The sequence below is a fragment of the Gallinula chloropus genome (assembly GCF_964237585.1).
Source record: "Gallinula chloropus genome assembly, chromosome: 1".
NCBI classification, from domain to species: Eukaryota; Metazoa; Chordata; class Aves; order Gruiformes; family Rallidae; genus Gallinula; species Gallinula chloropus.
The window spans coordinates 51,769,297-51,781,518 of record NC_140085.1 but is presented as its reverse complement, the minus strand read 5'-3'; the positions used below and the strand labels follow the sequence as shown (position 1 = coordinate 51,781,518).

The following is a 12,222-nucleotide window of genomic DNA, read 5'->3' as shown; positions in this document are numbered from 1 at the left end:
ACTCCTGTGCCCAGGCCCTGGTCCCTGCCTCCAGCGGGACTGCCCAGCCATCCAGCATGTCCAAGGACACCGCAGCTTGGCAGCCTGAAGCCTACGGAGGCCACATGAGTCAGTGGGGCCTCCATAATGTACGGAGCCGGCGGAGTCAGTGTAAGCTGTCTCTGCTGGGGATAAGGCCTGCTGAGCTCCACAGCAGGTCCAATGCAGGGACAAGGCTGTCAGATGGCAGGAGGGCAGGGCAGAGCAGGGCAGCGGGGAGCGTCTGCCACCTCCTGTCCCAGACTGGTTTTTCTATCTCTATATCTATAAGGCACCTATCACCATATCGATAAACATTCTTTGGAACCCTCTGTGGAGCCGGCAGCCCAGCTCCTCGGCCCCTTGCGACTGTGCTGGGCTTTGCCGGCTCTTCCAGCCAGGGGCTTGGAACCTTTGCTACTTGTCTGTGTCCTACCCGTTGTGGCGGGGTCTCTTCCGGGACCAGCAGCAGCAGGATGGCTGCAGCGCGTCGTCCAGGTCAGGGTGGGAGGCTGGGCTGTGCAGCCCGTCCTGGCCTTTGCCCTGGTGTTCGCCGCAGGGCACGGAAGTCTGTCCTGATGGTGACTGGTCCCTCAGGCTCCGGAGGAGCCCGGCGAGGCGCTGCATGCTGCGGCGGGGATGACGGGGGCACAGCCCGCCCCACTCCGCTCTGTCCCGCTCCGCTCCGAGGTTAGAGGTTACGGGAGATGCCCGGCTGCCTCTGCTGATGTTGGACAGGGAGGGGGAGAGGACGAGCAGAGCACGGCAAGAGCTGAGCCCCGAATGCTGAGTGCCAGGTGGACGCTGTGGCTCACAGGTTCTGATGCTCCCAGCCAGAGAGGTGCTGCCGCTCCTGGTGTGGTGGCAACAGCACTGAGCGATGGCGGCTGCAGAAGGTGGCCTGTCAGCGGCCAGCGCTCGTGACATCACAAAGGAGCAGAGTGACGTCAGCTGGGAACGAGCAGCCATTGGCTCTGCCTCCACCGTCAACGTGCCATGGCCGGGACAATCGGTTTGAATCTGTCTTCAAAAACGTGCCCCTGAGGGGAGCGAGAAGATGTGAGGAACTGCAGACACCAAGGGCAGGGAAGAAGGAGGGGAGTGGACATGAGGTGCTTCCGGTGCTGGAGAGAGAGTGTCCTGGTTTTGGTCAGGATGGAGTTAACTTCGTTTGTATCAGCGGATGGAATGCTGTGTTTGGGAGTTAAAATGAAAGCAGTGCTGATAATACCCTGATGTTTTTAGTTGCTGTCAGACAGTCAAGGACTTTCTCAGCTCTTCGCATTTCTCTATTCATGAGAAAGGAGGGGCGAAGCCAGGACAGGTGACCTAAACTGGCCAAAGAGAGTATTCCACGCCAATTACATCCTGCCCAGGATATCAGGGGGCTGACGGGAGGAAGAGCAGGGGTGGCTCCGGGACACAAGGTTCTTGGGGAAGGTCAGGTTCCGGGACGGCTCTGGGTGGCACGGCCTGAGTTGTGGGTTTGGTGAGAAACTGCATTGTGGATCAACAGCTTCATATATTTTTGCTCTAAAGTCCTGTTAGCATTGTTATATTGTATCTTTCTGTTATCTTAGTAAACTGTCCTTATCCCAACCCACGGGCCTTTTAGTTTCTTGGTTTTGGGGTTATTTGCCTGGGACTGGGAGCCGAGATCCCATCTACAGCCCACGGAGGACCCCACGCCAAAGCGAGTGGAAACACCTGAAGGATGCTGTGACCCCATGGCAGCCGGCATGGGAGCAAGCTCCTGGCAGCGAAACCTGCAGCCCGTGGAGAGACCAACCCACACGGGAGCAGCTTTGCTGGAGGAACTTGTGACTCTGTGGGGGACCAGGCTGGACCAGTCTGGGCCTGAAGGTCAGCGCCCCACGGAAGGGATCCAGGCTGAGGCAGTTGGTGAAGAGCTGAAGCCCCATGGACAAGGTTGAAGAAGTTTGTGGAGGACTGTCTCCCGTGGGTGGGACCCCACGCTGGAGCAGGGGGAGAGTGAGAGGAATGCCCCACCCCGGCTGAGAAGGGTGAGGAACTGGGTGAAACCCCCATTTCCCGCCCATCCCTGTGCCACAATGGGGTCATGCGGGAAGAAGGGAGCGAAATCGTGACTAGAGTGAAGTCAGCTAAGAAGGGAGGGGTGGGGGAGGTGCTTTAAGATCTGGCTGCGCTTCTCATGACCCGACTCTGGTGTCACTGGGTGTGCAGTGCAGGGTAAGAAATTAGAGAGTTTTGTCTCCTTTCTTCTGTGCTGAGTCTGTTTTGACCGGGACGCTAATTGCGGACTGATCTCTCCCTGTACTTAACTCCTGAGTCTCTCAGTATCTATTTTCTCCCCTGTCCATCTGCAAAGGGGAGTGAGAGAGCGGCTTTGGTGGGTGTCTGGCCTCCAGCCAGGGTCAAATCACCACAAGGTGCTATTCAAGAGCTTTACGTGCTCCCTTCCTAGAATATCGAAGGCTGCTTCCTTTGCGTTCGGGTGAGGTTTCGGAGCAAAAGATGGCCTGGGCGGCTGCAGAAGGTGTTTTGTCAGCTGCCCGCGGTCGTGACATCACATAATAGCAGAGTGACGTCAGCTGGGAACGAGCAGGCATTGGCTTTGCCTCCACCCTCAGCGCGCCGGGCCCGGCCGAGCGGTTTGAATCTGTCTTCATAAACCTGCCCCGGAGGGGAGCGAGAAGATGCGGGGAGCCGCAGACTGTTTCTGCCCGCACTGCGTCCCTGCCTGCCCGCCCGGCTGCGCTGCGTCCCTCCCGTCCCGGTGCCGCGCCGGCCCCTGTCGCTACTCGGGGTTCGTTGGGGCGCTGCCTCGCCGCTGCCCCGCGCTCGCAGCTGAGCGAGGCGGAGGTGCGGGGGCGATGGGAGGGAGCTGCCTGCTGCCAGAGGCCTCCGGCTGGGGACACGGGGCGGCTTCCGGCGGCGCGGGCTCCACCCTGCTCGCCCCGCTGCTGGCGCGCGAGCAATGGCGGCGGGCTCACGGCGGCGGCTGCTGCCGGGCTGGATGGGGGCGGCGGGGGACGAGCGGGAGGCGGCGGCGGCGGCGCCCCGCCAGGCCGGGCGGCGGGCGGCGGCCGGGCTCAGGTAGCGCCTCTTGATTCGGGTGGAACGGCGGGGATGGCGAGCGGGCGAAGCGGCTTGGCGGGCCCTGCCCGCGCCCTGCCCGCGCTGAGTGCGTGTCTCCCCGCGCGGTGCTCAGGGCGGCGGCGGTGTACTGCATGACCGAGGCAGAGCTGGTGGACGTGGCCCTGGCGGTCCTGGCTGAGGTGAGCTCGGAGCCCCGGGAATGTTGCCCTGGTCCTTGCCCGGAGGCCGCTGGCTTTTGTGCCCTCGGCTGCCCCGCCGGGCACTACGGGACAGAACCAGTCTCCGGGGTGGACCTGGGGACTGGCAGGAGCTTGCCCCCCCTCCCCCGCCCCCCCCCTGCCCTGCCACCTTGGGTGCTGCCGATGTGAAGCCACTTGTAGCTGAGTCTGGCTGCTTTCCCTTTGGTCTGAATGTGCAGTGTGAGAAGGCTGAGGAGAAAGCCCTATCTAGGAGCGAGGAGAAGGGGCAGGAGGTCCAGCCAACCCCAAAGGAGCCCCCTGGAAGCACGTCCAGCACCGGGGGAGGCAGTGATCCCAGGCCGGCTCTCCCGTCTCCTCCTGATGCTGGTGCTGATGCCGAGAGACTCGGCTGGGAGGACTCTGAGGATGATGTTCTGAAATACGTCAGGGAGATCTTTTTCAGCTGACGTTGCTTCCTCTGCAGCTCCCCAGGAGCAAAGGGGACAGTAGGGAGGGTGTCCCCTCTCCCAGTACTGAGGATGGAGGGTAGAGAGTCTGGAGTGGGATACTTACCTGCTGTGTTGGTGGCCTGTGGAGTTGGTAGGAGGCCCATGAAAGCTGTGGGGGAAAAGGAAGGGGGCACTGGCTTTTCCTGGTGTGTGCTGGGTTGGGTGGGATTAAGTTAGGTCCTGGTTTTGTTTGGCATCTCAGACCAAGGACACTTGGGTTTCTGTGAGTGTCCCTTTGGTGGGCCAGTGTTTGGACTGGAGGGGAGTAGAAAATTGGAAGCCCATCAGGGTCTTTGCTGGCTCTGCAGAGCTGCATAATCATGGTTCAGCTTTGGGACTCCCTTGCCCTTGCAGCCCCTCTGTGACAGCTGTGCCACAGGAACACAACGCTCTGTGTAAGGAAGGGATCCCAGCCCGAAACGGGGATAAACCAGCCACATGAGACCAGGGCAGGTAGGAGAGCCTTTATTGGAGTGAAGAAAGAGTGAAACCAGCATCGGCAGCCACAGCCCCCTCTGTCACACACAGCAGGAGTGGTAACAGACCCTCACATTCCTAAAGGGGATGGGGAGAAAGCAGGTGCTTCTTTATGCAAGGTTACAGCTATGGCAGGGAGCAGTGCTGTGCAGCACCATGGCTGGAATGGGCCGGTCCAGTGCTCTGGCTGTGGCTGTGCCGGCCCAGCTGGGGCACTGCAAGCGGGCCTGAGGCAGCCCACCCTCACCCCCAGCACACGTGTGGTGTGTGTTGGGCTGAGCTGAGCTGAGCCTACAGTGAGCTGCCCTCACGCAGAACCAATCTCACCTGGAGTCTCAAAGGCACAACACTGTGTGTGTAGTGTAATAAATTAGAGAGTTTTCTTTCCTTCACCATGTGTTGAGTCTGTTTTGCCCGTGTCGTTGATCACAGGATGATCTCCCCTGTCCAACTAAAAAGGGAAGTGACAGACTGACTGTGGTGGGCGTCTGGCCTCCAGCCAGGCCGAAACCACCACACGCCCTCACAGAACCAGTCTCGCCTGGAGTCTCAATGGCTGGGGGAGTGCTGGGCTCAGCCCTGTAGTATCAGTGGGATGAACCCAGGACTCTGCACCAAAATCCTCTGCTTCCTTGTAGACCTCTCCCCCCACTAGGCCTGTGTTGAGGAGGTTGTTGGGCTGCCCCTCTAGCTGTGCTGCTGCTGCTGGGCTTGGATGTGGGCCGCTTCACCTCATGAGCTACAGCAGAGTCACTCCAGATACTGTTCTGGCAGGTGAAGTACACACAGGTGCTTGGGGTGTGAAGAGAGTATTAGCACTGCACCTCTGGGGCTGCCACCGCTGTGATGGCAGCGTGAAGCCCCACAGCTCCTCATGTCAAAATTTCCTCAAGAGTCCAGGAGCTGGACAAGCAGCACAGTCTCCTTGGGCGACTCCAAGAAAGGAAGCTGGCTTGCCTTTCTGCCTGCTACTACTGAGGCTGGGTATGGCCAGAGGGACGTACCCGCGGTGTGCTGCTGCTTCTGACCTGTCCCCCTCCCAGTCGTCTGGGTCAGGGCCGGAAGTGCGAGCTGGGGTGTTACAGGCGGCCGTTTCCAGGCAGCTCCCAGGCTGTGCTGTGCACGTGGGGACCTGCTGCCCACTCCCCGCAGGAGCGGCAGCATTTGCAGCTGAATGCCATGGCCTTTGGTCCAAGGAGCAAATTCCTGCCAGTGGCTAAAGCTGTAGTGGGACTGCTGTTGGGTTATCAATAGCTCTGGTATCTTTCGTGCTGTCAAATCTCATTGTCCTTCCTCAGTAAAAGGGCTTTGATACGTGTGTGTCCTTGGCCCAGCTGAGGAACATAATAGCAGTGAGAATCTGGAGCAGTAGCAGAGCCTGAGTCCCAACCAGTGCCAGAAAGCCCCCTGTGAAATCAGAGAGGTGAATCCAGTGTGAAGTTTGGAAAAGAAATATACCCAGGCCTCCGGACAGGATTATTGTCTTGATGGTGAGTATGATGATCATCACCTTCCAGTCATCTCTCTCCTCTGTGCATTTCAGATGTGCAACAAAAAGGGGGTAGAAGATGCAAAAGACCAGGCAGGTATACACACAAACCCTGGCAAACACCAGTCCTGGTAGGCTGATGCCCATCACCTGTAGCAGCTTGTAATCTAGGCACTGCAGCCCCTCGACTGTCTCATTCCACAGGCAGAAGTTGTAAAAGCCGATACGTTTGTCAGGAAGGTTGACCAGGTTCCCAGCTTCCCACAACAGCGCGTAGAGCATCAAGGCCAGTGCCCCGCCAGCCTCGAGGAGGGTCAGCACACAGGGCAGGTGCTTGCTGCTCCTCTGTCGCAGCAGACCCATCCTGGTGTCCTCATGCTTTCTTGGTACCATGGTGAAGACCGCTGCAGGGATGCCTGCTGCAAAATAGAGGGGAACCTCTTGGTTTTCATGTGCTATAGCATCCTTCCCAAGGTGTGCTCTTGAGCATGTGTCACTGAGGTCTCAGGACTACCTTTGCAGACAAAGCAGGAGTATCTGGGTCCTACCTCTTGCTGTGCTACACGTGTGCTACTGAGCCAAGGTGAGTGCATTTTTGGTCATAAGTAGCTTAATGATGTCTTGTACATGGATAAGCACTGGAAGGAGAGTGTGGCTCCCTTGGCCCCACACATGCCCTCTGTACCACCATCTCTCATTGGAGAAGAGAGGCATTTGTCAGCAAACTGCAGTGCTGGGAGGGGAGCAAAACACTGCTGTCTGGTAATGAGATGGTTAAGACCCGTGACTGGAAAATGCCTTTCTTTCAGTTCTGGTTGGACAGGACATCTCTTGTGATCTTTGGACAACTGCTTAAAATGCAGGCATGACAGGGTCTGAAGTGCAGAGCTCCTGTACCTTCCCACACCTCCCTCCCCCCCCATTGTCCTAAAATATGTGGTGCCATGGAGAAGGACTTGGGGATTCTGATAGATGAGAAACTTAACATGAGCCAGCAGTGTGCTCTTGCAGCTCGCAAGGCCAATGGTATCCTGGGCTCCATCAGAAGAGGGGTGGCCAGCAGGGACAGGGAGGTGATTGTCCCTCTCTACTCTGCCCTCCTGAGGCCCCATCTGGACTCCTGTGTCCAGATCTGGGGCCCACAATACAAGAAAGATGTGGAACTGTTGGAGAGGGTTCAGAGGAGGCCATGAAGATGATTAGGGGGCTGGAGCACCTTCCCTACGAGGAGAGGCTGGGGGAGCTGGGCTTGTTCAGCCTGGAGAAGAGAAGGCTACGGGGTCACCTCACTGCAGCCTTCCAGTACCTGAAGGGAGCGTAGAAACAGGAGGGGAATCAACTTTTTAAAAGGGTAGACAATGGCAGGACAAGGGGGAATGGATTAAAACTAAAGAAAGGAAGGTTTCGATTAGATATTAGGGGGGAAGTTTTTACAGAGAGAGCGGTGAGGTGCTGGAACAGGCTGCCCAGAGAGGTGGTGGGTGCCCCGTCCCTGGAAGCGTTCAAGGCCAGGTTGGATGGGGCCCTGGGCAACCTTGTGTAGATCCAGGCCTGGAGGTTGGTGGCCCTGCCTGTGGGAGGGGGGTTGGAGCTCTATGATCCTTGGGGTCCCTTCCAACCCAGACCATTCTATGATTCAATGGTTACCACCACTTTCCAGCATCCATGTGCCCCTGAGGCCCGTGCACACCCATACTTTTCTGGGCACAGCCTCGCTCCCCACTGAGGCCGGTAGACCCATCCACAGCCATTGGCCCTCCTCTGGGCTCCCTGGGGACATGGGTGCTAGGGGGACAGACCTGCGATTGCTGTGCTCCTCGCTCCTCTCTGACTGCCTGGAAAAAAACAGCTCCCTGCTCCCGTCCCAGAAAGGCGGCTTGTCCTCAGCGCCCTCTTGCAGGCTTCTGCTTCATGCTGAAAAACAGGGAAGTGGCATCACGAAAGGGTGTCACTGGCTGCATAGTCATGTGGCTGATACCACAGCACTGGCCACCCAGGTCTGCACAGAGGCACAAACATGGGGTGAGGAGCTCGGAGCCCTCGGCTTCAAGCTCAGCCTCTGGCTTGAGGCTCTGCAGACAACCGCTTTCCTGCCTTTGCCATGCGTTGGCTCCCATGAATCTTGTGCCTGCATGCTGAAGAACAAGGGTTTGTCGTGCTCCTGGTATCGCCTCTTGGTCTGTCTGTCTTTACCCATGTTCTCCTGCGGCCAGGCATTGCTGTTCTTCCTCCCCAGGTCCCACAGGGGCTCACGCCTGCCCACCGTTCTCTCTGCCATCCCGCCTTGCATCCCTCAGTGGGAGAACAAGCTGCACTAGGAGGGGGCTCTCTTAACCCATCAGCTCCCCAGCTGTTGGTGTCAGGAAGCAGAGCTGGGACCAGTGCAGCCCGGCAGGCTCCTGGCTGCGCCCACCCACCAGGTTCCGTGCGAAAGGCAGGCTTGTAGTGACAGGGGCCTTTTGTTCAATCGTCTCACGTTCCCCTTTATTTACGCCCCCTCCGTAAAATTGAAAAGCAATTAAAAATGGTCCTAGTTGCATGTGTTTACTGGAGAGGAAATGGAGAATTAAAATCCTAGCAGGTTCGTGGAAATACTTGGCAGGGGTGAAGGACAGCCACCTCAGAGGCCCTTTGCTGCTACGTGACCTCTGTGTGTGAGAGCCCAGGGAAATAACCACGGTGTCTCTGCCTGCTCCTGTGCTTTGAAGATCATGTCTTTAAGGATCTGTTTTCTTTTTGCTGCTGTGGTAGTGTGACACTACTTCCACCCCATGCCCCTACCCCACCACCCTGAACTGCTTGGTACAATTTCCACCCCCATTTCCTGGCTCACATGCCTAGGCAGCTGATTAGAGCATTAGGGTACCCCCTTAGTGTGCCTGGCACTGGCTTCGTTTGGGAAGAGTAGCAGTCTCTTACATCTGTACTTGGATCATGAAGCTCTTGCTCTCCTGTTGTTTGGGGACAGTGATGACAGTCACCTGCTGACAGCCTGCTCATGGCATTAAAAGGGCTCCTGATAGAAAAGTTCTGAGCCAGTGCAACAGGTAGAAAGTACCAGAATATTTTGCCATCCCATCTGGGCCATAGCAGAAAAGTACCTGACAGACATCAGTTATCTCAGGTCCTGTAAATAGTGATTCTAAGTGATACCCTTTGAGCTCTCCTGGATCCCAGTGGGCTGTGACCAGCGTCTCCCCTAAGATGCATGTGGGGCATGCACAAACTCCTGGAGGACTGTCGGCCAACAGAACTGATGTAAAGCCAGGGTGAAGTCACAGCCTCTGAGACTCAACCATCACCTGGCTGAGGAATGCCAGTGCATTGTATTTACTCTAAACTCAAGCAGGGAAATTTTAACTATAAGCTATCTGCCTTTATCCACCTCCCTGTCCATGTCTTTAAATATACACATTTGCTTTTATGAGTGTGGGTGTCATATGTCACTGGGCTCAAATATTTCTGTCTTCATGTACTGGCATGTTTTCTGGTCAAATATATGTATATATGTACCTATACACTTTGGTTTCAGACACTTCATAGTAAGCCAGTGTGGATAATGCACCTTCCAATCTGTAACTAAGTTGCTGTTTTTATTACAATGTAAATTACTGAATACTTTGTAAATCTTTGAATCAGTCAATCATTGAATGCTGGTAAAATTCAATCTTTGATTTAACTCATGCTATTTATAGATTTTTAATTGCTACCAAGTCACAACCATGCCAGGTACTTTCATCCCCAACACCAGCAATGCCCCCCTCTGCCAAATTGCGGGCAGAATTGCCCCTCAGTCCCCTGCTGCCTGGTCCACACCCCCCCCCCCCCCTTCCCCCAATCCCCTAGCCCAGCAGGGAAAACTGGGTGTCTAGGTGCGGCTGTGACAGGGACAGAAACACACCTGGTGCAGGTGCCCTCTGCCAGCTGGGGCAGAGACCGCAGGGCTGGCCTGGAGGCAATGTACCAGGGTGGCAGCAGGCACAGCACTCAAAGCTGGTTTGGGGGCAGCCCGACTGACATGGAGGGGATAAACAGGAAAGAGCTGTCACTGGGTGTTCAGCTGGGGCTTTTTTCAGGCTTCTGCAGCCCCTTCACCTCTTAAGGGGACACCCGTGCCTTTGGACAGGACAGGCTATGCTTCTGCCTCAAAGGGGCAAGGAAGTGGGACCTGAGCATGTCACAGCAAGTCCCAGTCTGGCTTCACCCCCTTGTTTCTGGGCAGGCATCACTGAAAGCACTGGAATTCAACATGGGCAGCTTTCTGCTTCAGTCTCCCAGGCAGAGAGAGGCTCTATGTGCGTAGCTCCAGAGCTCCCTGGGGTGCCTGTGTACAAGATGGGGTTCGTAGGAGCCCTCTATGCTGCTGGGACGGCGAGGCCCTTTGATGGCTTGCAGGCAGGTCAGCACCCTCCTAGGCTGGGGCTGTGCCTTTCCTGAAGCAAGCTGCTGGCTGAGTGCCTGGGCAAAGGCAGCGGGACAGGGAGACCAAGGCACGTAGCTCCGGCACGGGGTCTGGACTCTCTGCAGGGACAAGCATCTCTGTGGAGCTGCCGAACCCTGCTGGAGCCAACTGGCTGTTTTGAATGCGAAGGGGCGAGGGGGTGGGCATTTTCTCTTGCACTGAAAAGTCCCCCCCTCAGAAGAGCTGGCTTTCCCACATCCACCTTGTCCAGCTGCCGTGCAATAGCAGTCGGACAGGTCGGCAGTTTTGGATTTGGCACCTTTCCTTCAAGCCACCTTCACCCCCAGGATCCCTCCTTTCCCCCTCAGCAGGATCAGGTGCAGGGAAACCTCAGGTGAAGAGAGGCAGCGCACAAGCTAAGTATTACTGGCAAGTAGAAAGCAGCCAGCAGTACGAGCATTAGACTGCAGAAGAACTGCCCCAAAAGTGTCCCACAGCTGGGGACTGACCTGCTCCCTCCCACACATTTGCATCCTGCAGCACTGCCTTTTCCTCTGGCAGCTCCCCCCAATGCTGGCAGCATTAGAAAAGTGGGGAACTCAGTGGAGGATACTTACAGGCTGCCCATCCAGCTGGGTGTGGAGCCAAAACAGGCTGGAGAGGGCTGAGGTGCTGCCCTGGCGAGCTGAGCGGGTCTGTGGCTGCTTCCAGGTCCTGTGCTGTCTGGGATCTGACACCACTGCCCCCGTTGCGTCGCAGTCAGCTGCTTCTATTTTCTGTTTTGGTTTTGAGGGCCATGGGAACCATGGGATGCAGTGCTCCTCCCCGATACTGCGTCATCTACATATGAGTAAACAAGCTGAGCCTACTCAGCGCCATTGGAACTGAGGGCAGGTTTGGACTTTCTTCTCCCAGCCGTGCTAACCGAGGAGGCAAGTTTGTTTTCTTTGGATACTTCTCTAGCTGGCTGACTGTCCCAGTGCTGACCCTGGTACTGCAGTGCTGCCAGAGTTCACTGACTGGTTTGCCCTTCTTGCACTTTGAACACTGCTCCCTTCTGTCTCCGTCCCGCACCCAGCTTTGCCCCAGCTCCCCCTTGCCCACAGGCACTGCCTATGCAGGCACAGCAGAGGAGACACAAGGTGCGTGCTGCGGCGGGAAACCCATCAAACCTGGAGTTATGTAAGGGGAGAAACTCTCCTTCCTGTCATGAGCCATAACCCTTTGTCCTGTCCTATAAGCAGCCTTGGTGGTAGGTCTGTGAGGAGAGGTGTGTTTTGGGCTGGGGGGGTTGTGTGTGATATGTGTAGGACACCTAGCCATGAAGCTGTTCACAGAGTCTCACATAGTAATTCCACTTTGAGGCATAATCTGGAAAACTCCTGGGAAGTTGGGAAGGGGGACAGCCAGGACAGCTGACCTCAGCTGACTGACCGAAGGGATCATATTCCTTACTCTATGAGGTCATATAAAGCTAGGTAAAGAAGAAGGAACTGTCTGTATCCCAGCCCATGAGTTTTCTCACTTTTACCCTTCCACTTCTCTCCCCTGTCCTGCCGGGAGACAAGGATCGAGCGGCTGCGTGGTGCCTAGCTGCCAGCTGGGGTTAAACCACAACAGTCCTTTTTGGCACCTGACATGGGGCTGATTGACAGCTTTGACTGGAATGTGCTAGATGGAGTTTTTAGTCGTTATAGCTGTTTAGCTATTAATTGGCAGCGCATGCTGTGGAGCTTCCTTGCCTTTCTGTGTACTGGAGTCCAGTGCTCGTTAGCAGCTGCTCTTTGCTCTCTCTGCTCCCTGTGCTGCTGCTGTGCTGTGCTGGGAACACGCTGATAACAGCTATGGCAGTGTGCCTGGGCTGGCAGACTGCCAGGACACCGCTCCTGTTCCTGTGCTGTTGGACTCGACACGCTGGAATTCCTGTGGGACTGTGACCTGTGGATGAGCCCATGTGAAAGTGGGATACCCAGAAGCATCTGTGGCCATGAATAAATCCATGCCTCAGCAGGTATATCTCGAAGCATGAATAAGTCCATGCCTGAGCAGGTGTATCTCAAAACATCT

The 12,222-nt window shown here is 56.5% G+C and overlaps 2 protein-coding genes across 2 annotated transcripts; one reads left to right on the top strand and one right to left on the bottom strand.

Moving 5' to 3' along the window:
• Nucleotides 1-3,130: 3,130 nt before the first annotated feature.
• CYREN (cell cycle regulator of NHEJ) lies at nt 3,131-3,878 on the top strand. Its single transcript, XM_084276001.1, has 2 exons — nt 3,131-3,278; nt 3,518-3,878. Exons 1-2 carry the CDS (start codon nt 3,231-3,233, stop codon nt 3,743-3,745), a joined length of 276 nt encoding a protein of 91 aa, XP_084132127.1. The 5' UTR covers nt 3,131-3,230; the 3' UTR covers nt 3,746-3,878.
• Nucleotides 3,879-4,236: 358 nt separating this feature from the next.
• TMEM140 (transmembrane protein 140) lies at nt 4,237-10,865 on the bottom strand. Its single transcript, XM_084275642.1, is given in 4 exon segments — nt 4,237-5,586; nt 5,589-6,172; nt 7,553-7,667; nt 10,773-10,865. Coding segments are annotated over 2 exon segments (606 nt in total). The 5' UTR covers nt 6,147-6,172; nt 7,553-7,667; nt 10,773-10,865; the 3' UTR covers nt 4,237-5,538.
• Nucleotides 10,866-12,222: the final 1,357 nt, after the last annotated feature.

Coding starts and splice junctions, on each gene's coding strand:
- CYREN (XM_084276001.1), top strand. CDS start 3,231: ATGACCGAGGCAGAGCTGGTGGACGTGGCCCTGGCGGTCCTGGCTGAG. Junction 3,279..3,517: donor CCCTGGCGGTCCTGGCTGAG/GTGAGCTCGGAG, acceptor CTGAATGTGCAG/TGTGAGAAGGCTGAGGAGAA.